The sequence below is a fragment of the Panicum virgatum genome, chromosome 3K (genome assembly GCF_016808335.1).
Source record: "Panicum virgatum strain AP13 chromosome 3K, P.virgatum_v5, whole genome shotgun sequence".
NCBI classification, from domain to species: Eukaryota; Viridiplantae; Streptophyta; class Magnoliopsida; order Poales; family Poaceae; genus Panicum; species Panicum virgatum.
The window spans coordinates 1,830,653-1,856,317 of record NC_053138.1 but is presented as its reverse complement, the minus strand read 5'-3'; the positions used below and the strand labels follow the sequence as shown (position 1 = coordinate 1,856,317).

The 25,665-nt window shown below is 48.8% G+C and overlaps 3 protein-coding genes across 6 annotated transcripts; 2 read left to right on the top strand and 1 right to left on the bottom strand.

The window, feature by feature from the left end:
* Nucleotides 1-1,422: 1,422 nt before the first annotated feature.
* On the top strand, nucleotides 1,423-2,973 carry LOC120696689 (E3 ubiquitin-protein ligase SIRP1-like). Of its 2 annotated transcripts, XM_039979670.1 has the most exons (3): nucleotides 1,423-1,673; nucleotides 1,757-2,337; nucleotides 2,655-2,973. In XM_039979670.1, exons 2-3 carry the CDS (start codon nucleotides 1,794-1,796, stop codon nucleotides 2,744-2,746), a joined length of 636 nt encoding a protein of 211 aa, XP_039835604.1. In that variant the 5' UTR covers nucleotides 1,423-1,673; nucleotides 1,757-1,793; the 3' UTR covers nucleotides 2,747-2,973. The 2 variants fall into 2 exon arrangements, with proteins under 2 accessions (XP_039835604.1, XP_039835603.1); XM_039979669.1 differs by lacking the exon at nucleotides 1,423-1,673 and having other exon boundaries at nucleotides 1,688-2,337.
* A 2,231-nt stretch (nucleotides 2,974-5,204) lies between these two features.
* LOC120696688 lies at nucleotides 5,205-8,159 on the bottom strand. 2 transcript variants are annotated; one of them, XM_039979668.1, is made up of 7 exons: nucleotides 7,716-8,159; nucleotides 7,541-7,611; nucleotides 7,182-7,324; nucleotides 6,727-6,809; nucleotides 6,463-6,621; nucleotides 5,678-5,779; nucleotides 5,205-5,577 (listed from the first exon to the last, which is right to left on the bottom strand). In XM_039979668.1, exons 3-7 carry the CDS (start codon nucleotides 7,318-7,320, stop codon nucleotides 5,425-5,427), a joined length of 636 nt encoding a protein of 211 aa, XP_039835602.1. In that variant the 5' UTR covers nucleotides 7,321-7,324; nucleotides 7,541-7,611; nucleotides 7,716-8,159; the 3' UTR covers nucleotides 5,205-5,424. The 2 variants fall into 2 exon arrangements, with proteins under 2 accessions (XP_039835602.1, XP_039835601.1); XM_039979667.1 differs by having other exon boundaries at nucleotides 7,182-7,290; nucleotides 7,716-8,041.
* Nucleotides 8,160-8,874: 715 nt separating this feature from the next.
* On the top strand, nucleotides 8,875-17,335 carry LOC120696687 (long chain acyl-CoA synthetase 6, peroxisomal-like). 2 transcript variants are annotated; one of them, XM_039979665.1, is made up of 23 exons: nucleotides 8,875-9,137; nucleotides 9,727-9,787; nucleotides 9,871-9,948; nucleotides 10,179-10,250; nucleotides 10,352-10,433; nucleotides 10,553-10,658; nucleotides 10,744-10,820; nucleotides 11,314-11,358; nucleotides 11,447-11,533; nucleotides 12,390-12,479; nucleotides 12,586-12,665; nucleotides 12,749-12,842; nucleotides 13,251-13,339; nucleotides 13,820-13,908; nucleotides 14,235-14,364; nucleotides 14,458-14,576; nucleotides 15,003-15,126; nucleotides 15,209-15,295; nucleotides 16,126-16,229; nucleotides 16,310-16,395; nucleotides 16,670-16,756; nucleotides 16,853-16,939; nucleotides 17,015-17,335. In XM_039979665.1, exons 1-23 carry the CDS (start codon nucleotides 8,993-8,995, stop codon nucleotides 17,108-17,110), a joined length of 2,115 nt encoding a protein of 704 aa, XP_039835599.1. In that variant the 5' UTR covers nucleotides 8,875-8,992; the 3' UTR covers nucleotides 17,111-17,335. The 2 variants fall into 2 exon arrangements, with proteins under 2 accessions (XP_039835599.1, XP_039835600.1); XM_039979666.1 differs by having other exon boundaries at nucleotides 9,011-9,137; nucleotides 9,732-9,787.
* The last annotated feature ends 8,330 nt before the right edge of the window (nucleotides 17,336-25,665 follow it).

Sequence of the window (25,665 nt, the reverse complement as noted above, 5' to 3'; positions counted from 1 at the left end):
CGTACGCAACACATAAGTGCATACACCGGCTAGGTACAGCAATATGGATGGAGATGACCAACGATGAAGCTGAATGGAGCCCTGGACAGTGCCTTGGTGAAAATGTCAGCTAGTTGATCACCTGAGGAGATGAACCTCACCTGCAAGGCATTTCGTGCTACTTGTTCTCGCACAAATTGATGTGGTTTAACTTTCAATTCCCACGAAGAATTGTAGCTTACCAAGATCCTTTACTGCAAATTCATCTTCTAGCTACTCAATTAGTTCACTTGTTGCTGTGGCAGATGAGCTCACTATGATAATATCATCTACATATATGAGCATATACGCTGTCACACATCCATGACTAAAAAGAAACAGAGGTATCTGCTCTTGATGGCGTGAAACCCAACTCATACAGCTTATTTGTCGGCCGAGAATGCCAAACTCGTGGAGCCTGCTTAAGGCCATACAGTGCTTTCTTGAGTTCGCAAACATAGTTTTATGGATGAGATCGATCAACATATCCTGGAGCTGCCTCATGCAGGAAACCATGGAGAAAGGCATTCTGAATGTCTATTTGATGCAGATCCCAACCTCTATTGCTAGAGTGAGAATTGTACGCACTCTTGTAGGTTTAACCACTGGAGAATATGTGTCAAAATAATCAACGCCATACTGTTGCTTAAATCCCTTTGTCACTAACCGGGCCTTATATCTATCCACTGAACCATCTGATTTTCTTTTCAGTTTATACACCCAGCGACTGTCAATGAGATTCATACCTTTTTGTGGTGGAACTAAATTTCAGGTGTCGTTTTTCATCAGTGCCAAGTACTCCTCATCCATAGATTGCTTCCATTTTGGATGCCCCAAATCTTCTTCTAGTCCTTCTGGTTCATGTTGTATGACTGAATCTGACTGAATAACTGATTCAGCTTGAGCACTCAGCGCTGTTGTCGGATATCTGGCAGTGACCGAACCACCAAAGCCACGCTGGTCTGAATATCGAATTGTTCCATCCGTAAATTCTTTGGGCTTCACAATAACAATATTGTCACGAAGCCGTGTACGTTTTGGATGCTGACTCACTGCAGTAGGCAATTGAGAATCATTTCTCTGAATTTCTTGCTGTTCCCTCCGTGTATCGGGATTCGGGAACAACACCTGCATTATCTGAAGAACCTGCAGAAGATGGACTCACAACAGTGGGATCAGAACAATGAATATTCCTAGGTGAAGGTGATTCATTTGCCACCGGTTCGTCAAAGGAGGAAGATTCAGTGGGAGTTGTTCCTGTGAGGGCTTCTTGGTAAATGACAGCTTCAAGAGCAACATGAAGAATAGTGGGATGATTGGATGACTTGGGGGATGTGAAAATGGACTACTAGTTTGTTGGAGTTGCTCAAAGCTGCAGATAGGGACAAAAAATGATAGCGGGCGGACGGGAGTGGCCGGGGCATAACGCAGGCCCATGTTTAGGCCGTTTCAGGGGTAAATTGACAGCCAGGAAAACAAGAGGCGGCGGCTCTCCGCTCTTGTCTGTCTCCGACTCTCGCTTCGCCGCAGTCCGGATCCAGATCGACTCTCGCTTCGCTTCGATGCAGTCCGGATCCGAACCTTGGCCTCGACTCCGACTTGGCGCCACGCTGCTTCTTTCTTCTACGAGTTTATTATAAATACAAAGATCCCAGGTACAGATTTCTCATCTCGTTCGATCCCCATCTCCCTCTGTCCATCTTCCCTTCTCCGCCAGTCACATGTCTTCTCCGATCAGTGGCCGCCGCCGGAGCCGCGACGACAGCCTGCTGCAGATGGACGCCGCCGCAAGCGCACCACCGCCACCTGCTGCCGCTTCTGACGGGCGGGTGGCCACCCACCGTCCGCCGCTCTTCCATGCCCGGACGTCCTCGCTCCACGTGACTCGCGTCGAGCGGCGGCCGTACGAGGCCGACGCCGAGAGGCACTCCCGCGTGATTGACGCTATCCTGATCTACGACATTCAATCCAGCCGCAGCCGCAGCCCAAGCCGCAATCGTGCTCGACTCGCCGCCTCCAGCGACGCCGTCCTGGGCCTGCAGGAGGTCGGGTCCGGCGCGGGGACGCCGGCAGCGGAGGAGTGCGCCGTGTGCCTGCAGGACTTCGTGGCGGAGGACAAGCTCAGGGCGATGCCCTGCTCCCACACTTTCCACCAGGACTGCATCTTCCGCTGGCTCGAGGTCAACCATGTCTGCCCGCTCTGTCGCCACGAGCTGCCCACGCAGGAGGAGGAGGAGGAGGACGACGAAGAAGATGAGAGAGGTTACCAGGAGGATGTGATTTACCAAATTTATCGGGAGATGTATTCGGAAGAAACTTAGAGCCGGTTTAGTTACCAAAAATTTTCACCCAAAAATTTTCACCTCCCCTTTGAACACATGTACGAAGCACTAAATGTAATTAAATAACAAAACTAATTACACAGTTTGGATGTACACGACGAGACGAATCTTTTGAGCCTAATTAATGTATGATTAGCCATAAGTGCTACATTAACCCACATGTGCTAATGATGCGGTCAAAGACCTCAAAAGATTCGTCTCGCGGTTTCCAAGTGAGTTATGAAATAATTTTTTTAATTAGTGTCCGAAAAACCCTCCCGACATCTGGTCAAACATGTGATTTGACATCCAAAAATCTTCGCTACTTTAGTGCCGAATATCTTGACCCGTATTTTGGCACCGAGAATAATCAGCAGGAGAGCATGCCGGTGACGGAGGCGGCCTAGAGACCTGGATTCAACATCATGCTGGAGTGCTGTGGAAGCATTGCTCTCTGCTCCAATCTACCCAAACAGTATAAGTTATCAGCAGCTCAGTGATGACATGCTTCCAGTAGACATGTAATCTGAAAGTGTGCTATGTGTATCTTGCAAGTTTTCAGCAATCAGTGATGTATGCTATAATGCTTAATTGCTTATCCTCAATGAAAACTTGAGCTAATTTCTGCTGATCACGAGGGGGGCTCTATGCTAAAGATTTTGACTATGACTAGCGGTAACATGTCTGTCGGATTTACTCATAAGTAGGACGTCTGTAGTTCTTTGTGGTTTAACTAATAGCTGAAGCCAAAATAGGATCTATGTCAATGCAACAATGTGTGCTACAAATCTTGGTAAATAAACATGGGCAACTTTAGGATAGGAGGAAAGTGCCCTGAATGAACAATCAGTCTTTTTTAATTCTTCACCCCACCTGGAAAACGTCTTGCTAGTCAAGGGAAGCAACTCGGCAACTCCTATACTACACACAATCACGCCTCTGTGTTTTTTCTCTTTCCTTTAGTCATATGAAGCTTGTGCATCTTCGAGTGGCTCTCCAGCGTAATGGCGTCTGCCCACTCTGTCGCATGAGCTGCCCACGCAGCTGGAGGAGGAAATTAGCTAGAGTAAAATGCACTGTGGGTCCTTAAACTAGTAAGGGTGTGTCAAGTAGGTCCACGAACTCCGAAAATGCAGATTTGACCCCCTAATCTAATTAAGTGTGTCACTAGAGGTCCAAAACCCCTTTGACTGGGTCTGACCGCCTACGTGGCATGCTGACTGGGCAATGACATGGACCTGACATGTGGGATCCGCTATTTCTCTGCTGCTCCCTTCTTCCTTGCGCCAGGCAAGAACAGAGCCGAGCGCAGGCACTGCTCCGCCGGGCGTTCCACACCGCCTCGCACCACCTCCTTCCAAATCCGCCGCGCCCAGGCCTCCCTCACTGCCCCAGCTCCCTCCCCAACCTCTCCTCACCGAGCTCCGGCTACCACCCGACCGGAATCGTGCCGCCCACCTCCCGCCATTGTTGCCGCCACCGAGCCGAGCTCGAGCTCGAGCTCACGTGCCCAGCCCGCTCCAGCCACCCTCCGCCCCAACCAACACGCGGGATTGAATCCAGGTGACCCCCTCTTGCGTTTTCACCCCTTTCCCCATGGAAATCATCGCCGGACCGACTGGACTGTCGAGCGCCATTGCAGCCGACGCGGGGCGTCGTCGCACCTGGCCGTAGCCCTATTCTGCTGCGGCCGCCACACGACGATGCTCCTTCCCGCCGCGCGAGCCGGAGCAGGAGCGAAGCGGCGCCTTTTTCCGCGCCTGCGCCGGCAAGTAGCGGTGCTCGGGTTCGCGCCGCGGCGGCGAGCAGGGGCGCCGAGGACGACGAGGAAGCGCCCAGCCAATGATGGAACGCTCGCCCGCCGACGTCGAAGGTGATGTCCGCGCCTCCCCGGATTGACGGTGCGCAGGGGCAGCGAAAGCGGCGGCGCGCAAGGCCGGCGAGGCTGCGACTACACGCACATGTGTGAGGGGCTGCGGCGTCGCGACGGGCCAGCCGGGACGGCCGCGCCGACGCCCTGCGCGGCCAGGCCCTGCCTCGCTCGTTCCAGCGGCGCGGCTAGCGAGCGCCGCCCTCGAGCAGGGCCGCCGCGCGCAGGCGAGGTCCAGGAGGCTGCGCCGCCAAGCGCCGCACCGACGGCGACGGCGAGCTTCTTGCCAGTCAAAGCGCCGCCCCCTTCTGTCCCTATGACAGGTGGGGTCGTTGACTCTGCTGACAGGTCCCACATGTCAGGTCCATGTCATTGCCCAGTCAGCATGCCACGTAGGCGGTCAGACCCGGTCAAAGGGGTTTTGGACCTTCAGTGACACACTTAATTAGATTAGGGTGTCAAATCTGCACTTTCGGAGTTCGTGGACCTACTTGACACATTCCAGTGACACACTTAATTAGATTAGGGGGTCAAATCTGCACTTTCGGAGTTCGTGGACCTACTTGACACACTCTCACTAGTTTAAGGACCAACAGTGCATTTTACTCAATTAGCTATCAGTAGCTGATCAGGCCGGTGCGAGAGGACTAGCTCTCAAGCAGAAAGATGACAAGGATGCCTGTGTGTTCCAGGGCACCTAAATTGATTAGCAACCAGAAGCTTAATGGGTTTTCTTTCTGTCCCAAAGAGGTGGAATCGAAAGCGTGATTCTGATTATCTTCGCTTCAATCAAAACTAAACAAGAAACGACAATCTCAAACTAGAGCTGTTGTAATGTAGCAGCAGCACAATGCACACCGTTGCTGCTAAGATGATCAACACACACAGTTGGTGGTATTCTACATTTCTACCTAGCAAAACGGCACTGGCACTGGGTTTGTAGCGTACTTCATACGTTCTACTGAATGAATGTTAAGTGCAAGGCTCATATGTCATGGATTCAAAATATAGTGCAACTGTGCACTGATTGCTAGTGAGCCATCACAGGCTTTGCAATGTGTTTCAAATGTAAATCTGGATAACTTACAGTTGCCTACTTGCCTACACCTAAACGGAACATATAAAGCAACAAAGTTTTCCTTCTTGAGCAATGTTAAGATGCATTAGTACACACCCAGCCAGATCTGGGCGCAGGAGCCTCCGGTCCTCACGCGACTAATGTTGGGACCCGGTCTTCTTCATCCTCAGGAAGCTCACTAATGTGATTCTGGAAGGAATACCCGTGCCCGGCCTCTTCTTGATGGTGGTTGTCTTCCACGGCTTCCCATCTCTTGCACTGCTTGTGGTTTTTGAGGTTACATTATAGAACTGCATGTAGACAAGCCGTGATTAAGACTACCAACAAGCACATTAAAGTGAGGAAGTAAATTCTTCCAGAGGAAACTGGTCGAGTTGGGAACATATTCACCTCACAGACACCATGCAGAAGCAGCCTCTGAAATGGGTCCTGGACATTCAGCACAAGCACATCTTTATCACTAGCATCTTCAATGAAGGCCCTAACTTGTTCCTTCAAACATGAAAGTGAAGAAGCTAGCAAAGTAAGCAACTGACAAGCTGAGCCAAATGTGCTGGAAGAAATGTCAGTGCAAGTTACATAAACGAAGTGATGAAATCATGTTTCTAAGTGAAAAGAACTCTTTTCCAGATTCTGGTGAGGTGGCAAAAAAAATCACTTATCAAGCATTGGTTCGGGTTTGAAGCCTGTAAATGTAAACACAAGGTTTCAAGCAAAGCAGTTGCCGATAATAAACCCACAGTACAACGTTCTTTTCCAACGTAATTTTCTGACAAATCCTAGGCACCGCCCAACTGGTTGTAATAGTCATCTGAGCTTTTTACAAGCATAGTGCTATACTGTGAAACTGTTGACACTGGAAACTTCACAATTACTACTAAGCTATAAATATATTTTATTTCATATACTTCACTTAAACCTTTTGAGCCTTGAATTAGATAACAAACTAGAAGTAGTATGATGCATTATCTACATGTGCTCTAAATAGCAGATAGAAGTACAAATACAGATGTCTTCTTTACAAGAAAAACTAGTCAAAATCCTGAATCCATTTTAATCACTCCAATAAATAGAACTCCAAACATGATTACTTTTTTAGGGGGGGGGGTGAGAATGAACTTGGTTTTGTGGAAAAATAAACTAATAAAGTTAAACTAAAGGAACAAAGGTAGTACTTCATATATTTCAAGAAGATCGGGTAGGAAATTTCTCTTTATAGATTCTCTTGTTTGGCAATCTATACGGCGCCAAGCATTCAGCGCAATCGCTTCATCTTCGTCTATATGAGTCCTTGTTTTTTCCGATGATATTTTCATGTGTTGCATCAATCTTGCCTACAAATAAGAAAAAAAATGCAAATATAACAGATCCATAAACGACTGACCGTGCAATGACGAACAACATGTCGCTAGCAAGATAGTCACTAACACACTACATACCTCAACATCCATGTCAATGCTCCTGAAGGCATCCCATTCACCAACACTTGTCCTGCAGAATGCTGACAAGGGCAGTTCCTCACCTACATAATCATCATAATATGGAGATGAGATTTTCCAAATTATACACAGGTAAATAAAGATAATGCATTTGATGCCTATGCTGAATGGAAGAGCAACTCCGCATGAGCATTTCAAAATGAAAACATATGATCTAAAAATAGAAGAGAAACGAGCATATGTCCATAAATTTCAAAACTGCATCACTTATAAAAAAAACATGCTTTAAGAGAAAATACTGTCTTTATATGATTTTGTCAACACAGTCAGAGCTTTTCTGGCATACATTTACATGGTGCAACCAAAACCAGTTACGAAAAATAGTTGAAGTACTGAACTGCAAAATCAAGAAAAATCATGTTAAAAGAAAAAGTCAAGTAGCATTTGGAGTTTACCCCATGGTGGAGGAGCAAAGAGGCCTTTGATTTCCTCAACATGAAGCCGTGGGACAAGTTCAATCAGCAAGCGGCCATTCATCCATCTACGTGATCTCCGGTTACTGACCTGTGTATAATATTGTAATGTGGAAACCATCAACCTGCTTTCATAAAATGTTTCATAGTACATCAGAATTTTATTCCACTAGACACTACAACAAAAAGATGCTATTTTTCTTTGCACATTTTCATTTTTACTTGTGATCACAAGACTGACAAGAGATGCCCGTCGATTGGACTGAATCATCCACCACAGACAAACAAAAGAGAGTAGCAAGAGGTAGAAAAGCAGCACCCATTCGGATGAGCTTTCTCACCTTGGTGGCCATGTCCTCGAGGGCTTCAATCTTCCTCTCAATCAACTGTGAACGTGACCGAGCGCCGTCGCCTGCGTCCATTACACCCAAAATTTCAGGAAAGTTTGCCCCATTTGCTCGATTTGGGGGCAAAACCAACATCGCCATCTAGAGAGTTTTCTGGTAGAGGGGCTACCTTTAGCGGAATCGAAGAGGGAAGAGTAGAACTCCTCCTCCCTCCGTAGCAGATCCGCGCTCGCCATGGCTGAAGCCTCGCGCGATCTCGGTCTTGAACTGCCGCGGTTGTCGGTGCGGTCGCCGGTGGTGCCGAACGCGCGAGAGAATATGCTGTCGTGACTCGTGAACCGTGATGGTCGGGCAGGGCAGAGGCACGGCCGCACTGGGCGTCAGAGGCTGGAGCGTTGGTCGGCGGCGAGCGGATGGTTGGTCGGCGGCGGCGTATGCAACCTTGCTGGAGTTGGGGTGGGATTGCCGCCGGATTCCAAGAGATAGGGGGTGTACGTATCTCTATGAAAGTGGGTCCGCCCGAATTAGGGCCCACGTGTAAGTCAGGCAGTTTTCCCTCCCTTCCTTTTAGACGATGCCAAGCATTTTTCCTGGCCACCTCTACACAAGATTGACGGCCACGAAAGCTTGGGGCCGGATCAACGAGACTTTTGTTTTGCAAAAGAATAAAAATGCCACGGTGATTACATGCATAGTACAAATCGATAAATCACGATGGCGCGTGTGTGGTTTTGTATGCGATTGTACGTGAGAAGAAACTAAGAAAGAAGCATATGGTCGGTGGCGTGAGCTTTCACGGTCCACCACCGGGCAACAAACTCGGTGACTGATTGGCATCCATCAGACAATCAACCGTTCACGCTCCATTTGTAAACATCCAGGCAGCAGCAAGCAAACCACCATCGCTGTCATCTTCCGTTGCAAGTTGAGAAGAGGCGACGAGACTGCTGCTTGCGGCAGCACGCGGCAGCAAACCGGCCGCATCGGCAAGTCCGCAAACCTTTCCACACCGCCGAACTTGGGTTGCCGTGCCGTGCCGTGCCGTGCCATGCCGGCGCGGCCACGACGGCACGCCCACGCAAGCAACAGCAAGCCGGCCGGCCCAGATATCGTAAGATTAATTAATTAATCTAATCGCCGTGCCCGTGCTCCCCAAACGCCTCCATCCAAAAAAAAGCTTTGGAAAGGCGAATCTGCCCTTCGTTTATCCTGGTGTCCAAATCCGGTGATTAAATTAAACACCCGCCCGCGGCGGGTCCCCCACGGCCTCGGTCTCTCAGCTCTCTCAACTCTTGGGAGTTGGGACGAGACGATACGATAGCTCTCCCGCGGCGGCACGCCAGTCCAGACAAACCGTCCTGCGCCTCGGGCAGTTCGTCTCCCCACCTTCCCACCACGCAACGCCAACGACAGAGACGCCGCACGGCAGGAGAGGAGAGGACAGCAATGGCGCCGCAGCAGGATCAGGAGCAACCCCCAATGGACGCCGCCCGGCGCCGCATCCGCGCGGTCTCCGCCCACCTCAGCCCGCCGGCGCCCGCCGCGGGCAGCGGCCTCGACGCCAACCCCACCGCCGGCGAGTACGCCCATGGTCCGTCCTCGACTCCTCTCCCCTGTTTATTGCCTGCTCATACACATACACGTAGGCGCGAACGTCGGCGCTCCCGCGTGGCGGCACTGGGAGTTCGGGTTCGATTCGATGGGACTTGCAAAGCTCAGAACGGGGAGGTCCAGAGTAGCCAGTTACAATGCCTTTGCCTTGCTCCATCTCTTCTTCTAGGCTAGTACTGAGTATCTCTGAACGAAAATAACACAGCACTGTCAGCCCATAATCGTCGCTTGGGCAATTCGCCTCAACTGTGAGGGGCAGCATGATCTGGTACTCCTCCCCACGACCTGATCAGAGTAGGTGCTGCAGTTTCACTTTCTAAGTGTATGTATATGCACATACATTTTATAAACTATACTTCTGTATCTGTTTGTCAATGCCAGTCGTATGAATCTACCCTGAAACGTGTCAACATTGGCATCCACACCTTGATTGCTTCTGCTCCTTTTTTTTCCTGATGACTTGTTGCCCAGCCGGCACCAGCCGATGCTTTCTCCATTCCAACTATGCATGTTTGAGTTGACCAATTTAAACAAACTATCATTACTAATTTGCTCTACCATCTTTTCAGTGCAGGGTTACAGTGTGGTTCTCCCTGAGAAGTTGCAAACTGGAAAGTGGAATGTGTACAGGTAGGCAGGCTATCTATAATGTTATATGCTGTTTTTTTTTATTGTCCGGTGGATCATAGTTAATTGTTATTCCCATCTTGCAGATCTGCACGGTCACCTCTTAGGTTGATAAATAGGTTTCCTGAAAATCCAGATATCGGAACGCTGCATGATAATTTTGTGTAAGAATCCTCACCATCTCTCTTGGACATGCAACCTAATCAATGCTAGCTCTTTACTTCCTTATTACTTCTGTTTTTGGACTTGTGCCCAGCATTGATTCTCGTTAAAACCTATGAAGAAGTTATCTGGAAGGCGCGCTCCTTTTCTTTTATTATAATGCCAATATTCAAATTTAAGTACTTGTAATAATCTCTCAGACGTGATGGTCTATGATATCTGAAATTGACAGGTATGCAGTTGAGATGTTTAGGGATTGTCGATACCTGGGAACAAGAATCCGCGAAGACGGAACTGTTGGAGAGTAAGGAGCTAAAGAATGGATACTGGATGCATGCTGTATTATCTCCTTTAGTATTTTTACCTGCCTTGTTTCACTCTTTAAAGCGTCAAATAATTTTCCAGTTACAAATGGATGACATATGGGGAAGCAAGTACAAGCAGGACTGCAATAGGTTCTGGTCTCATTCACTGTGGAATACTTGAAGTGAGTTTTAACAGGCAACTGTCCATTTTTTTTTCTATCAACACACAGCACCTACAGTGTAGGGTGGCGATTTTTTTGAACTTACTTTAATAATAATAACTTGTTTAACTGGGATTCAGGGTGCACGCATTGGTCTGTATTTTATAAACAGACCTGAATGGATCATAGTTGATCATGCTTGTGCTGCATACTCATATGTATCTGTGCCACTTTATGACACCCTTGGTAGGTTCAAATCACAGATTTTCCCAGGACTCTTTGACATCATGATTCATCTAGTGACCGTTTTGTGTATTGTACTTTCCTGCAGGTCCAGATGCAGTTCAATTCATTGTGAACCATGCAACAATAGAAGTTATTTTCTGTGTGCCTCAAACACTAAGCACTGTAAGCTTACACCTTGTTCAGCATTAGATAATTACCATCACCTATAATCTATTTAAAGTTTAACCTAAACAACTAATGGAGATGCTTGCCTCTGGTCATACCAGTTCCAACTAGTTAGGTTGAACTGGCAAGTTATTCCCAGGAAGCTAGGCTATTCTTATTGTAAACATGAAAATTGCTCGTCTTAAGATGCTTGGCAATGTCAAAAATCTTGGATACTACGGTTCCTAATGGATACATCATGCTTTTGGACCCTATCCATGTGTGTGCACGCTTATCGTGGTGGGTGTTGGGGTCTGATCCTGAAATTGGAGCTGCATGCACTACAGTGAACTTTTTTGTGATTACTAAATTCATACTTTTATTCTTGTTTAAAACAATAAATCGTTTTATGTCTATTATTGTTCAATTGAAATTGTAGATATATTCTCTGAAATATAAGAACATTCAGTTTCCTATTTTCCTACCTATTGATTTTCTTTATTGAATGCAGCTGTTAAGCTTTATAACCCACATGCCATGTGTTCGGCTTATAGTGGTAAGTCTGAACCATTCGCAATTAACAATTTAACATCCATATCTTTAAGTTGTACTCTTCCTTTTATTTTGTAACTTCTTTTGTTTAGGTAGTTGGTGGAGAAGATGTTAAGATTCCACTCACACCTGCAAATACTGGAGTGCAAACTATAACTTACACCACTCTACACAATCAGGTGGGTCTTCAAATGAGCCTCGAGCTTTTATACTATAAACAATTCTGTTTACGCTGAACTGTTTTAAACACTACATAGATGTTTTCACTTTATAATTCACTTCTAACAAGCTGCATAATTGCAGTTAAATGAATATTACTTATTTGTACCTTAAGAAACGTGATATATGCCAATATCCATTGGCAGTGACATTGATCTTTAATTGGCTAAGTCAACTTCACTATAAGCAATCTGTAATTATTTTTTTCCCTCTATTTCTGTTTGCTCCTGCTTAATTTGTTCCTTTTTTTTTTGTAAAAAATGTGCTAAATGGATTCATACCTTGATATGCCATCTAGTCCGCATTTATGTTACACGCATTTATATGTGAAACCGCATGAGACAGTGTTTTGTTTTGGTTGAAAATTGGTCTTAGCTAGAATGTAAAATTGAATCACTAGCTGATACTTTATAGTAAACTGACATGCTAAATGTCTGTTTCAGTGTATGAATATTAGCATGGCATGACCGTGATGTTACGTTTATATTTTACTGTTTCGGATGCAATGCACATGAGAGCATATGGACAAGCTTACTCACCAGTAAATGTCTTTTTGTTCAAGTTGTGTTATCTTCCAACTGTTCAATGCTTATTGGTGGAGAGTGTGTGCATGCTGGACATATTGTCTTATATTTTATTTTTATGTTGATTATCAGGTGCATTTCCAAAGCAGTTATTTCTTTTGCCACAAGTTCAGTTTAGAAAGACGTCTTGGCGTTTTATATTTAGATAAAAATATTAGCACCTCAATATGCTCACTTCTGGCTATATGTTATCTTCAGCTGTTTTATGAATTCTTTCTGATGTTTAATTTAGGGAAAGACGAGCCCTCAACCTTTCCGACCTCCAAAACCTGATGGCGTTGCTACTATTTGTTACACAAGTGGTACCACAGGTACTCCAAAGGTAAGTCATCCATCCATCTAATTATGATTTGTCTGTTGCTCCATCAGTAAATCTATTCTACTTCTGCATTTCAAACCTGTGATGTTGGATGCCAATATATTACCAGGGAGCTGTTCTTTCTCATGAGAACTTAATCGCAAATGTAGCAGGGTCAAGCCTGGGAATTAAATTTTACCCCTCTGATGTGTAAGGATTCTACATTCACTCTAGAATTTTTCTACTGGCAAGAAATTATTCTTGACGATACATTTTTCTACTGCCCTCCTCAGCTATATTTCTTATTTACCCTTGGCTCACATCTACGAGAGAGCTAACCAGGTTGCGTTGCTTCACTATGGTGTTGCCATTGGATTTTACCAAGGGGTATGCATATCTGAAACTATTTAGGATGATAGCCTTACAGTACGTTGCTTTTCTGTTTGCTTGAAGAACTGCACAATTGGTATTACAATTTTTTATATGGATTCAGAAATTAACTGGTTTTACAAGTGCTTGCACATCGGTAGGCAAAGGAGTATAGGACTTCCAGTGCAATGTGCATTTGACGCATTTTCATTATTCTGCATAGGTGTTGCTAGTTTCTTCTCTAGTCATTTCTTGTGCTTCTACCTCTTTTATGTTCTGCCTTCTTGGGCTTTCTGCAATACACACAAGTTGATACATAATGTGGTACTGGTACAAAACTTATTGTTACATGTCACGGTAATCTTTTACCTTCAATTATGGCTGTTTTTTCCATCTTTTTGATTAGTACGCTATGTTAATTTCCAGGATAATTTGAAGCTGATGGATGATCTGGCTGCTTTGAGACCAACAATATTCTCAAGTGTTCCTCGGTTATATAACAGAATTTATGCAGCGTAATACAACTATACCAGTATTTAGATATTATTTTTGTACTTTGTGACCTCTTGGGTTTCAAATCCAGGCAGTAATCAGCTGGTTAGTTGCCATTTTGAGATGAAAGAAAAAAGAAAAAGAAATGAAATGGGACTGGGGCTGGGGCTGGGATTGGATCATCGATTGACTTGTTACTGACTCAGAGCCAAGGTCTGGCAAACTACTAAGACACAAGACCATACGAGGTCTCTACTTGTATTGAAAGTAATCATCACATATCTTACTGGAAAACAAGTGCCCAAAATGAAACTAGGTTTAAGCTTTTGAAAACTAAGGGCAGCTATACAAATGACAAGCTTAAAGATAAGTGGATGCATGCAGGAAATCTAAACAGCAGATTATTGTAAATGGTTTTTGAACCATGTTTCTAGTCATATCTTCAATGAGGTTATTATTTCTTCCTTTTTGGTATTGCTAACTAGCTAGATGCCTATTTACAGAATTACAAATGCTGTGAAGGAATCTGGTGGGCTGAAAGAAAGACTGTTTCATACTGCATACAATGCCAAGAGGCAAGCAATTCTTAATGGTAAGAACGGTATGAAGTTTATTAAAGCAGTCCCCATACTGTTTGTTATTTGGATATTACTTTTTTGAAGGCTCTTTCCCTTGAAGTTGAAAATACTTTTCCTATGTCTTTTAAACCTATCCTCCAACTGTTTCAAACATTAGTTTCTTCTACCACTTAAAAGTTAACATGTAGGCCCTTTCAACACTTGTCATTAGTCTATTTTTTAATTTAACTGAATGTTATGTACTAAAAGATGCAAATTTTACGTTTTCATGCCATGATTTGATCAAAATTTCATCTCCTAATGTATAATAAAGTATTACCTCTATACTTTGTATAATTAGGACGAAATCCGTCGCCAATGTGGGATAGGTTGGTGTTTAACAAAATAAAAGCTAGGCTTGGTGGACGAGTGAGACTCATGTCTTCAGGTGCTTCTCCATTGTCATCAGATGTCATGGAATTCTTAAGGATGTAAGCTGACTTCTTTTGATCTCTCTTGGTGCCGTATGATGGTTATTTGGAAATTTGCTTTACTAATAGTAAATATTGTTTGATTTCTTATAGATGCTTTGGTGGTGAAATTTTTGAAGGCTATGGAATGACAGAGACATCTTGTGTCATCTCTACAATGGATATTGGCGATAAGTTAATTGGTCATGTTGGATCCCCAAACCCTGCTTGCGGTAAAGCTCTGTGTTTGGATTTCCAGGGATATAATAATATTTGTTTATGTAAAACTTACGCTTATGTTGGCAGAAAATTCTATGAATTCAACTCAGTATATTAACAGTACATACTACAACAAAATTAGGAACGCCATCATGAAATAGCTGCACTGAAGAAACTTATGTTCTGAGACTCTGAGTTGTCGTTATTTTACAGTTTATCAATCAAGGGTTATTATTGTTCTCAATATGGCTGTCCACTTAGCAAATTCCAATAGTGCATTTTGATCTGATGTTCTTCAGAAAGAAAATTAGGTTGGCTCTCATGTACTGATATTATTTCTCTTGACACAACTTAAGTTAATATTCTATCTCCAAGGCTGCATGAAGTTTGTCCTTTTGTATTGCTATTGCTTTCTAATCAAATCCTTTTTTCTTGTGCAGAGGTTAAACTTGTGGATGTCCCAGAAATGAATTATACTTCTGAGGATCAACCATATCCTCGTGGAGAAATCTGTGCTAGGGGACCCATAATTTTCCGTGGCTATTATAAAGATGAAGTTCAAACGTAACTTGCTACCCTTCACTTCTATTTACAATTCTATATTATTTTTCAGTGAGCTAAATAAAATGCATTTGAAAAACTGCAGAAGAGAGGTCATTGATGAAGATGGTTGGTTACACACCGGAGACATAGGTTTATGGCTGCCTGGAGGGCGTTTAAAAATTATAGATAGGTAAATCTGAATGATGTACTCTTTGGTATTCCAAAATTTCTTTAGACTTGCAAATATTTGTGTGGATGTCCTTTCATTTAGATTGATGTGTCTAAAACTTTGAAAAAATTAGCCAAATGAATCAAGTGGAAGCCTCAACCATCTGTTTAGATTTTCTAAGTTTTCAACCATTCAAATTCCAAATCAATTAATAGTAATCTTCTTGTTTGGTATTTGGGTGGGATTTAAAGCACATTCATCTGTGTGCAAACGTTCCAGCATGTGATTAGTGCTGGTGTCATGCAGTGATTGCTTAGACCTGGTATAATGTGCAACTCATGCCACTTTAGCAGCATAAGGCAATTTACTAATTGATAATATGGCTGCATTGTTTACTGGTAATGTTTTCCAAATGCATGTTAAAAGTAATAGCAGATTTTCATCCTTACGAATAAAAGAGCAAACCACAATGGATAATGCACAAAATAACAGTACAATCTTGCTCCATTATCGTAGCATCAAACCTGGTCTTGGCCATCCATGATGCTCTGTAATTGATGTGAATAATTATCTATTCTCTTTCTGGTAATTCTTCCTATGCTGCTTAACTAAATGTTAGAGTATATTTGGTAGGTTAGGATATGTAATCCCGGACTGCCATATGTATCGGGGAGGTGCCTTACCCCCCAAGTCTCTGTACTCTATATATACTGCCCAAGGGGCTCGATGCAATACATCGACCACATTATATGCATCCTACTTTCCTACACTAAATATAATTGAATTAAACTCTATTTGGCCTGAAGTTTTCTCCTGAGTTGCTAATTGTTTTATACTTTTCTGGGCTCAAGGAAAAAGAACATTTTCAAATTAGCTCAAGGAGAGTACATAGCTCCAGAGAAGATCGAGAATGTCTATGCCAAGTGCAAGTTCATTGCTCAATGCTTTGTATATGGTAATAATATTCATGAATCGGTATGAGCTCAAACCATTGACTACTGTCATGTATACCTAAAGCTGTTAATTTGGATGCAGGTGATAGTTTCAACTCTTCCCTAGTTGCCATTGTAGCAGTTGAACCTGAGGTGTTGAAGGCTTGGGCTGCATCAGAAGGAATTCAGGTAAAGATGTCTTAATTGCATTTGTCTCCTACTAAAAACACAGTTTCCACACTGATCCAATTTAGAAATGTAAACGGAGCATAAATTTTTGGGATGCTGTGGAATATTAGGATGTTGCATTTCCAGCTTAGGTTCTTACCACTGCGTCATCATCTGGGCTTTTAAACGGTTTACCTGACAGGAAACACTCGTCTCTTTTTAAAACAGAGCCACAGATAGAAGGTATATATTTATAAATCCTGTTTACTTCCTAAATGCTCTTTCTAACATGCAGTACGAGGACTTACGACAGCTCTGTGCTGATCCTAGAGCAAGAGCCACTGTCCTGGCTGACATGGATTCCATTGGAAAGGAAGCTCAGGTATATTTCTTCAGTTGTGACCCATCTGAAAGAAAGTGGATTGTCTGTTATCGACGTGCCTTCTTATTATTGACTTGTTTATGCATATTTTACCAGCTAAGAGGTTTTGAATTTGCAAAAGCTGTTACCCTTGTTGCTGAACCATTCACATTGGAAAATGGTCTCCTCACCCCAACGTTCAAGGTAAGCCCATTGGCTTCTGTTACAGGAGGTTTCAATACTAAAATTCTGATGCACTCCATCTCAATGCTTTTTTAGGTCAAAAGACCGCAAGCTAAGGCATACTTTGCAAAAGAAATCTCAGATATGTACGCTCAATTGCGAGAGGCAGAGTCAGCTAAGGCGAAGCTATAGCCTATAGTCACTAGTTTAATTATTCGGAAATAGCCATACGGGTGGATTCTGCAGTTGTGGTTATACAAGATCGTGAAATAAGTCAAAATCCTTTTTTACTGACTCGGCAAATAATGATTCCTGCCATGGTCAGGAATCAAGACGTCTCATCGGACGGGAGGCAATGCTTGGTGCAGGATGATATATATGGTTCCTGTTGTAAAGACATACTTGATGCCCCTTGAATTTTTGTCCCTTTTTGTCGGTACCTGTAGGAGGGATACCCACTCCTACTGCAGCAAGGCAGGACTCGCATGGTCATCCGCGACTAACGCCATAAGAGGTGGAGCAGCCGGGCCCCACGGGTCAGGCCCTTACCTCACCGGGCCTACGGCCCCGGACCCGCTCCCCGCCTGGGGACGGGTTCGGAGACGCCACGTGTCCCTGAGGAAGGGAAGTTCCGAGCTGACAGCCGAGGCCTCGGACCCCCCATAAGGGCCCCCCATAAGGGCCCGAGACCTCCCACGTCCGTCCGGACCTCCCACGCGGTAGAACCAACATACCACCCGGGGGGTCCGGAGCCGCCACGTGTCCCGCAGGCGCGGACACGGGCTCGGGCGCGAGTCTTCCGCTGGAAGGCTCGCCCACCCACCGCATTCAATGCGGGTGGTTCAGAGGTGCTCTGCCGCCACGGCACGCGCGGCAGTCTTTGTCAGGCCTCGCCGTGGACCGCGTATTATCAAGGTACACAGTGCAGCCGCCTGTGCCGCACCCGCGCAGAGCCCCTCTGCCGCATTAATTGGATACGACGGCACGACACTTTTCCATCATGTCGGCTACGCCGCAAGCTACACGGCACGTTCAGCTATGTGGCAAGCGACGCCGCTAGCTACGCCTGGCGCCGCTCCGACAAGACAGCGCCTGGATATGAAGAACGGGGGATTCCTGGAGCGGGCAAGGAAATCCAGGAGTATGATCTCCTTCGTCTGCAACGCCATAATGTATGAACAATATGTTACTGTTACTGCATCGGTTGGGCCCACCTATCGGGGACCCAACGGCCATGTACGCGCCTCCCTTGAGATATAAAAGGGTAGCGCTCGCTGTACACAACAAGCCATTCAGAGCACATACGGACACACGCTGGGCTCAGTTCCAAGCTCACCCAGACTCAAGCAATACGGCACACAGTGGACGTAGTGTATTACGCTCCGGCGGCCCGAACCACTCTAAACCTGCTGTGCTCATCGTGTTCTTCGTGTTCTTGAGCAAGATCGAACTAGTCGCTAGCTAACCCCCGAGTACTCACCCTCTGGGCTTAGGCGGGTGCATTCCGCCACCCGGCTGTGGTTTGCCACACCACGACATTTGGCGCGCCAGGTAGGGGCTGATAGCTGGTTTCGGTTCATCTCTTGCTCGTCTCCATGGTTCGGGTGGACAACGTGGAGATGACGGAGGGTGTGGCGTCCTCCACGCCACATGCCTCTCGCGTTCCTGCTCCAGGGGCAACCGTGCCTGTGGAACAGTCACCGTCGGTGGCGGCGCGCGCTGCTCGTCGGCAGGAGTCAGGGCGCCCGTCAAGGGCCCCCTCACAAGCTGTGAGCGGCGGAGCGCTGGCGGCGGCTAGGGAGTTGCTTCGCAACCCTCCGGCTGCTGCAGCCTCGCCAGACGCCCTGAGGCAGTGGCGGGATGATGTTGACCGTCTCCTCCATCTGGCTCAGGCCTCCCCCAGTTCCGCAAGGACTGGGCAACGACCTCCGCCTGGCAATGCGGTGGTGTCCAACCACCGGCGCCAAGGCGGTGTGTCGGCATCCGTGCGCTCCCCCACAGTGAGGGGTGCACGGACAGAAGACCTGCGGGCGGAGCTCAACCGCAGGCGTGTGGGTGAGGACGCCCGCATCTCCGTGGAGAGGGCGCGAGAGTGCCGTCTCAACATTGAGGGCCGCAACCTCAACGCCGACTTGGACGTGGTGGCACCCAAGCCTCCGGTGAACGCCCAGATACAGTCGGGCGGTCCGGTGGCTGGAGTGGGCTGCGCTGCGCTTGCAGATCACCTCCACGCAGTGGCATGGCCATCCAAGTTCCGCCCGCACCTGCCGGAGAAGTACGACGGTACTACTAACCCGTCGGAATTCCTGCAGGTGTACGTTACCGCCATCACAGCAGCTGGTGGTAACGACGCCATCATGGCGAGCTACTTTCATGTAGCCTTGACTGGGCCAGCCCGGACTTGGCTCATGAACCTCACTCCCGGGACGATTCAGTCCTGGGATGAGCTCTGTGCGAGGTTCACAGCAAACTTCACCAGCGCATACCAGTAGCATGGTGTGGAGGCACACCTCCACGCCGTGAGGCAAAAACCCGGAGAAACGCTCCGGGAATTCATCTCGCGCTTCACCAAGGTACGGGGTACCATTTCTCGTATCTCCGATGCATCTATTATCACTGCTTTCCATCAGGGGGTACGTGATGAGAAGATGCTCGAGAAGCTGGCGACGCACGAGGTGGAAAGCGTCACCACGCTTTTCTCCCTGGCAGACAAGTGTGCCAGGGCCGCTGAGGGCCGCGCATGGCACTCAGCCCCCCTAAGACGGAGATGTCAAGGCTGGTGGCTCTGCTGCTACCGCCCAGGGCGGTGGCACGAAGAAGAAGAACAAGAACTGGAGTCGCGGGGAGCCGCAACCTGGCGGACCAGCCGTCGCCATAGCGGCACCTGCTGCTGCGGCACCAGTTGCTGCGGTAGCGGCTGGGGGCCAGAATGCGCATGGCAAACGCCCTCGCCCGCAAGGTGGCAGCGGAGGTTCATGCCCAGTGCATCCCACCGCTCGCCACAGCGCCGCTGACTGCCGCGAGATCCAGAAGCTCCCGAAGCGGGTCAGCGGATGGCGTGAGCAGTCCTCCAAGGACGGCTCACCCCCTCCTCGCTAGCGGCCCGGCAAGGAGAAAGCCTCCGACAGCGGGGCCGCAGCCGGGGAGAAGGAGCTGGGGTATCAATCCCCCGCTCGGGAGCTGAAGGGCGTGTACCACGACGACAACTCCGACTCCGACAACGACGACCGCCGCAAGAAGCTGTACGTAATGTATGGCGGAAGCTGGGAGCTTGTCTCCCGGCGGGACGTGAAGACCCTTCGCCGAGAAGTCCTTTCGGCGAAGCCGGGGGTCCCGAAGGCGGCGCCGCACTAGAGGTGGATGAACACCACCATCTCTTTCAGGCCATCCGACTGCTCAGAGAATATGGCTAGGGCCGGTGTGCTACCTCTAGTCACCGCCCCTGTCATATCCAACGTCAGGCTCTATCACGTGCTGATAGACGGTGGGGCTGGCCTCAACGTCATCAGCTATGTAGCGTTCAAGCATCTGCAGATCCCGGAGTCCAAGCTGACTCCCTCTCGCCCATTCTCTGGAGTGGGCCCACATCCGGTGTTCCCTCTGGGGAGTATCACACTGCCGGTCACGTTCGGGACCGAGGAGAACTTCCGCACAGAGAGCGTTCAGTTCGATGTTGCGGAGGTGAACCTCCCGTTCAACGCCATCATTGGCCGGCCGGCACTCTACCGCTTCATGGCCATTGCCCACTACGGGTATTTGGTCTTGAAGATGCCTTCCCCTGCTGGTGTCCTCACCGTGCAGGGCGACCGCACCGCTGCCGTCGCTGCAGTTGAGAGACTGCATGCTCTGGTGGCAGAGGCTTAACGTTCCGAGGAGGACCCGTCCCCCTCGCAACCTAGGGCGCCTGCAAAGGCATCTAGGGTTTAGCCGTCTGATCCGGATGATGTTCCCGTGAAGACGGTGCAGATCGGAGCGGACTCCACCAGGACCACCCGCATCGCGGGGAACCTGGAGGAGAAATAGGAAGACGCGCTCATCGCTTTCCTCCGGGCAAATGTGGACGTGTCCGGACAATCTGAGGATCTACCCTGACGCCACGCCGGTGCGCCAGAAGTCTCGGAAGCAGTCTGTGGAGCGGCAGAACTTCATCCGTGAAGAGGTCCGCAAGCTCCTACACGCTGGCTTCATCAAGGAGGTCCACCACCCTGAGTGGTTGGCCAACCCGGTCGTCGTCCCAATGGCCAACGGGAAGCTTCGGATGTGCATCGACTACACCAGCCTCAACAAGGCATGTCCTAGAGACCCCTATCCTCTTCCACGTATCAATCAGATCGTGGACTCCACCTCCGGGTGCGACCTTTTGTCTTTCCTAGACGCATACTCTGGTTTCCACCAGATTCAGATGTCTAGAGGGGATAGGAAGCATACTGCTTTTGTAACAGTAGATGGGCTTTATTGCTATATTGTCATGCCATATGGTCTGAGAAATGCCTTACCCACGTTTGTACGAGCTATGAACAAAACCTTCTGCAATCTAATTAGACATATTGTTGAGGTGTATGTCGATGACATTGTGGTCAAGACTAAGGTAGGGTCAACACTAGTTGAGGACCTGTCCCTCGTCTTCGACCGGCTGCGCGCCACGTGCACGAAGCTGAATCCCGAGAAGTGCATCTTCGGCGTCTCGGCGGGGAAGCTGCTGGGTTTCCTGGTCTCACATCGAGGCATCGAGGCAAACCCAGCCAAGATCAAGGCGATCGAAGCGATGAGGCCTCCTGGCCGCATCAAGGACGTCCGGATCTCTCGCTGCTCTTAGCCACTTCATATCGAGGCTGGCTGAGAGGGCCCTCCCCTTCTTCAACTATTGAGGAGGTCCGGTCCATTTTCTTGGACCGAAGAGGCAGAGTAAGCCTTCCAGGAGCTGAAGCAGCATCTCACCTCGCTACCAGTATTGGTGGCTCCAGAGCCCGGTGAGACATTGTTTCTGTATCTTGCTGCGTCCGCAGAAGCGGTCAGCATGGTGCTGGTCGCCGAAAAGACGGAGCAAGCTTGCCATGGGGACACCAGGGTCTCCCCGGCCAAGGATGGTGAGCCGGACCCCGGACACGGGGGCCCGTCAGCCTCACCTCTGCCTGAAGCTCCGGAACCCGGACAAGGGGGTCCGGAGGAGCCTCGTCCCAGTGGGAACCCAGAACCGCTGGGGGCCCAAGGACCTGACGAAGCGGACAAGGGCGAGCCGGACTCGGTCACCAGGGTCTGGACCATCCAAAAGCCAGTCTACTACATCAGCGAAGTCCTCCACGAGGAGAAGGCCAGGTATCTTGAGACGCATAAGCTTATCTATGCGATACTTATTGCGTCCAGGAAACTGCGCCACTACTTTCAGGCACACCGAGTTGTCGTAGTGACCTCTTACCCGTTAAGAGCGATCCTGCACAACTCCAACGCCACGGGCAATATCACCAAGTGGGCAGCAGAATTGGCTGAGTTCCAGTTGGACTTCCAACCTCGCCATGCAGTCAAGATCCAGATCTTGGGTAATTTTATAGCGGAGTGGACTCCTTCCCCAAGCAATTCGGGGGGTCCGGACTTCAGCGCCGGACCCCCGGAGCCGGAAATCAGGACACCAGTCTTCACCGAGCCCCACTGGACACTCTTCTTCGACGGGTCCGCCCGTGAGAAGTGGGCCAGAGCTGGTGTGGTCCTCATCGACCCAAACGGAGTTCAGCTGAAGTACATGGTGCACCTTGAGTTCAAGGCCACCAACAACATGGCGGAGTACGAAGCCCTGATCTTTGGCCTGACACAAGCCCTGTCTCTCGTGATCCGGCAGCTTCTGGTGAAGGGGGACTCACAGCTAATCATCAAGCAGGTCCGAGGGGATTGCAGCTGCAACAATCCCCAGCTTGCGGCATACCTCATTCACGTGAGGAAGCTCGAGAAGGACTTCGACGCCTTGGAACTGCAACATGTTCCCCGCGAACTCAACTCAGCAGCAGATGATCTCTCTGCGAGAGCATCTACCTGGGCATCCGTGCCCGAGGGCGTCTTCGAAAGATGGTTGCTGAGACCTACCGCCCAGCCTGCCGAACTGGGTGAAGGGAATCAAGCTAGCACCTCAAAGCTAGCGGTCCCGGCGGCATACCACCTTTGGTGCCCACTCTGGGTTGTGAGCTCTGTCGAGGATCCTGGAGACCTCGTGGAGCCACCCCCACCTGCTCAGGGAGCTTCCGATGCATGGATCTCCGAGATCCGGGACTACCTGAAAGCCAACATCCTTCCTGATGACGATGTGTCCGCTAAGTGCATAGTACGATTGGCTAAACGCTACGCGGTGGTAGAAGGGGATCTCTACCGCCGTGGCACCAATGGTATCCTCATGCGGTGCATTTCCCAGGAAGAGGGCCGCGAGTTGCTCGCGGAGATCCATGGAGGCGAGTGTGGAAGTCATTCCTCATCCCTTACGCTTGTTGGCAAGGCCTTTCGGCATGGCTTCTACTGGCCGACAACACTCCAGGATGCGGCTGAGCTGGTAAAGCCCTGCAAAGCATGCCAGTTCCATGCAAAGCAAATACACACACCGGCTCAAGCTCTACAAATGATTCCGCCCTCATGGCCATTTGCCGTGTGGGGTGTGGATATCCTGGGGCCTTTCCCCCGGGCCGTCGGTGGGTACCGGTTCCTCTACGTCGCCATTGACAAGTTCACGAAGTGGCTGGAGGTTACCCCTGTGGTGAATATCACTAAAAAGTCAGCAGTCGCATTCCTCAAGTCCATTGTGTGCAGATTTGGCGTCCCAAACCGCATCATTGCTGACAACGGGACCCAATTCAAAAGCAGGCTCTTCCAGGAGTACTGCGAGGACATCGGCATCCAGCTATGCTTTGCGTCCGTGGCACATCCCCGCAGCAATGGACAGGTTGAGAGAGCGAATGCAGAGATCCTCAGGGGACTCAAGACCCGCACCTACAACTGCTTGAAGAAACATGGTGCCAAATGGGTTGATGAGCTTCCGTGCGTACTATGGGGCAACCGGACGACACCCAACCGAGCCACCGGGGAGACTCCATTCTTCCTGGTCTACGGGGCTGAAGCATGCCTTCCCCCAGAAATTCACTTGGGCTCGCCACGGGTCCAGGCTTTTAACGAGTCCATGCAGGAACAACTGCGGCGCGACGATGTGGACTTCGTGGACGAACGAAGGTGGTGAGCAGCAATCCGAAATGCACGCTACAACCAGGCGCTCTAGCGCTATCCTCAGCGGTTCGTGCACAGTAGGGAGCTCCGGGCTGGCAACCTCTTCCTGAGACGGATCCTGAACCGAGCGGGGCTCCACAAACTCTTTCCCAGCTGGGAGGGGCCCTTCAAGGTTACAGAGGTATGCCGGCCCGGATGCATTCGCCTTGCCACAGAAAATGGAGTGCCGCTGCCCAACCCATGGAACATAGTGCATCTGCGTAAGTTTTACACCTAGGCAGAGCAGGGAAATAAAATTTTCCTTTGCAATAAGATAGAGTTAGCGTGCGGCCCAGAGCGGTTGGGGCCCACCCTCGTAAACCCAACCTCTGGCATCTATCGCACCGTCGGCTAACGTGCGGCCCAGAGCGGTAGAGGTCCGACCTCGTAAACCCGGCCTCTGGCATCCATCGCGCAAGCCATGTACATCAAGTTACAAAGGAAAGATTTTCTCCCAGTTCTGTCTTTGTGTTAAAATTTAATTTCGCATTCTGATTCTCGAGACTTTACTTTTCTAACCCCCGTGCGGACTTCCACTCTGTCGCTACAACTAAAATCTGTATTGAGTTGCTGGAATGCCGTACAGACCCGGACCCTCTTGCTGCTGGAGAGGGGTCCGGGCCCCTAGGGACCTGCTCTGGAGAGGGGGTGCTTGTTTCCTGGGGTGGTCCGGAGTCCTGTGTAGCTGCTTAGCCGGTTCCATACCCAAAGCCTACACGTTCCACCGCCCTGTAACAAGTGCTCTAGTACTTGGAGCCGGGTAATTAGGGGCTCGGACCTCGTTCTAGCTCAAGAGTTGGCTTCCTAAGTCCTACGCGGCAGGTCCAGCTCCATATCTCAAAGGATCGGGTGTGACAGAGTGACCTCACCCACTGCTAGGAAGGGTCTGGAGCATTAGAGTCTGGTCCGGAAAAGTCGTGTTGTTTCCTGGAGTGGTCCGGAGCCTTGTGTAGCGCCTTAGCCTGGTTCCGCACCCTAAGTCTACACACTCCACCGCTCTGTAACAAACACTGAACTGCCTGGACCTGTGCATCTTGAGCCCTGGACTGCGTACTAGCCTGGGGGCCGGTCCAGAATAGGTCCCGCGGGCCTGCTACTCAGTTGTAACTTTGAAGTGGTACACAAGTTAAGTCCTGGCTGGTGGTAGCCAGCCTCAAACCATTGAGCCTACCTACCAGGGGGTCCCGGCATCCGCTTTAAAGGTTTCATGCAGATCGAAGTCCAGTCTCGGTGGTAGATAGACTCAAAACAGCTGAGTCTATCTCCTAGGGGGCCTGGAGCATTCTCTTTGATCCAGACATCATGGATCGAATCTGCATACGTCAAACAGCTAAGTTGCAGTATCATTACTACCATACAAGTGAGTTTGATTCTCCTCTCTATAGTTTTTTCGACTACACAGGAAACAAGACGCTCACTCGGCTTGCAAACTATGCTACACCTACACGCCTAAGAATGCTTGCTCAACCTCACACGGGGGTCCGGAGTGTCTTCCGCGGCTCCGATGGCAG